At 62.8% G+C, this 366-nt stretch overlaps 1 protein-coding gene across 1 annotated transcript in view; it reads right to left on the reverse strand.

The window, feature by feature from the left end:
• Window positions 1-366, reverse strand: part of PTGER2 (prostaglandin E receptor 2 (subtype EP2), 53kDa) — a gene marked incomplete at its 5' end in the record, with an annotated part of 2,960 nt that overhangs the window by 2,355 nt on the left and 239 nt on the right. The window contains one exon of the mRNA XM_009864456.1: window positions 5-366. This exon is cut by the window's right edge and continues 239 nt beyond it. Coding sequence (XP_009862758.1) covers window positions 5-366 — 362 coding nt within the window. The remainder of the gene's footprint in view (window positions 1-4) is intronic.

The following is a 366-nucleotide window of genomic DNA, read 5'->3' on the forward strand; positions in this document are numbered from 1 at the left end:
CCACGCCGATGCATGCGGGCCAGGTTGGCGATGACGCTGAGGTTGCAGAGCAGCACGGAGAGGATGAGGAAGAGGAGCAGGGTGGCGTAGAGAAGCGAGAATGTGACGTCTGACCTGGACGCCTCCCTGCCACCGTTAGGCTGGAGGTAGTCCAGGTGCATCTGGATGAAGCACCAGGTGCCGGGGCAATACTGCACGTAGCTCCCGAAGCCCACCAGGGGCAAGGAGCAGAAGGCTGCGGAGAAGGTGTAGATGGCGGGCAGGGCAACCAAGCCCGTGCGGGGGCTGAGAAAACGCTCGTAGAAGTAAGGCTGCCCCAGGGCCAGGCATCGCTCCAGCGCCATGGCAAAGAGGATGAGCATGGTG

Source organism: Apaloderma vittatum, unplaced genomic scaffold (genome assembly GCF_000703405.1).
Source record: "Apaloderma vittatum isolate BGI_N311 unplaced genomic scaffold, ASM70340v1 scaffold9102, whole genome shotgun sequence".
NCBI classification, from domain to species: domain Eukaryota; kingdom Metazoa; phylum Chordata; class Aves; order Trogoniformes; family Trogonidae; genus Apaloderma; species Apaloderma vittatum.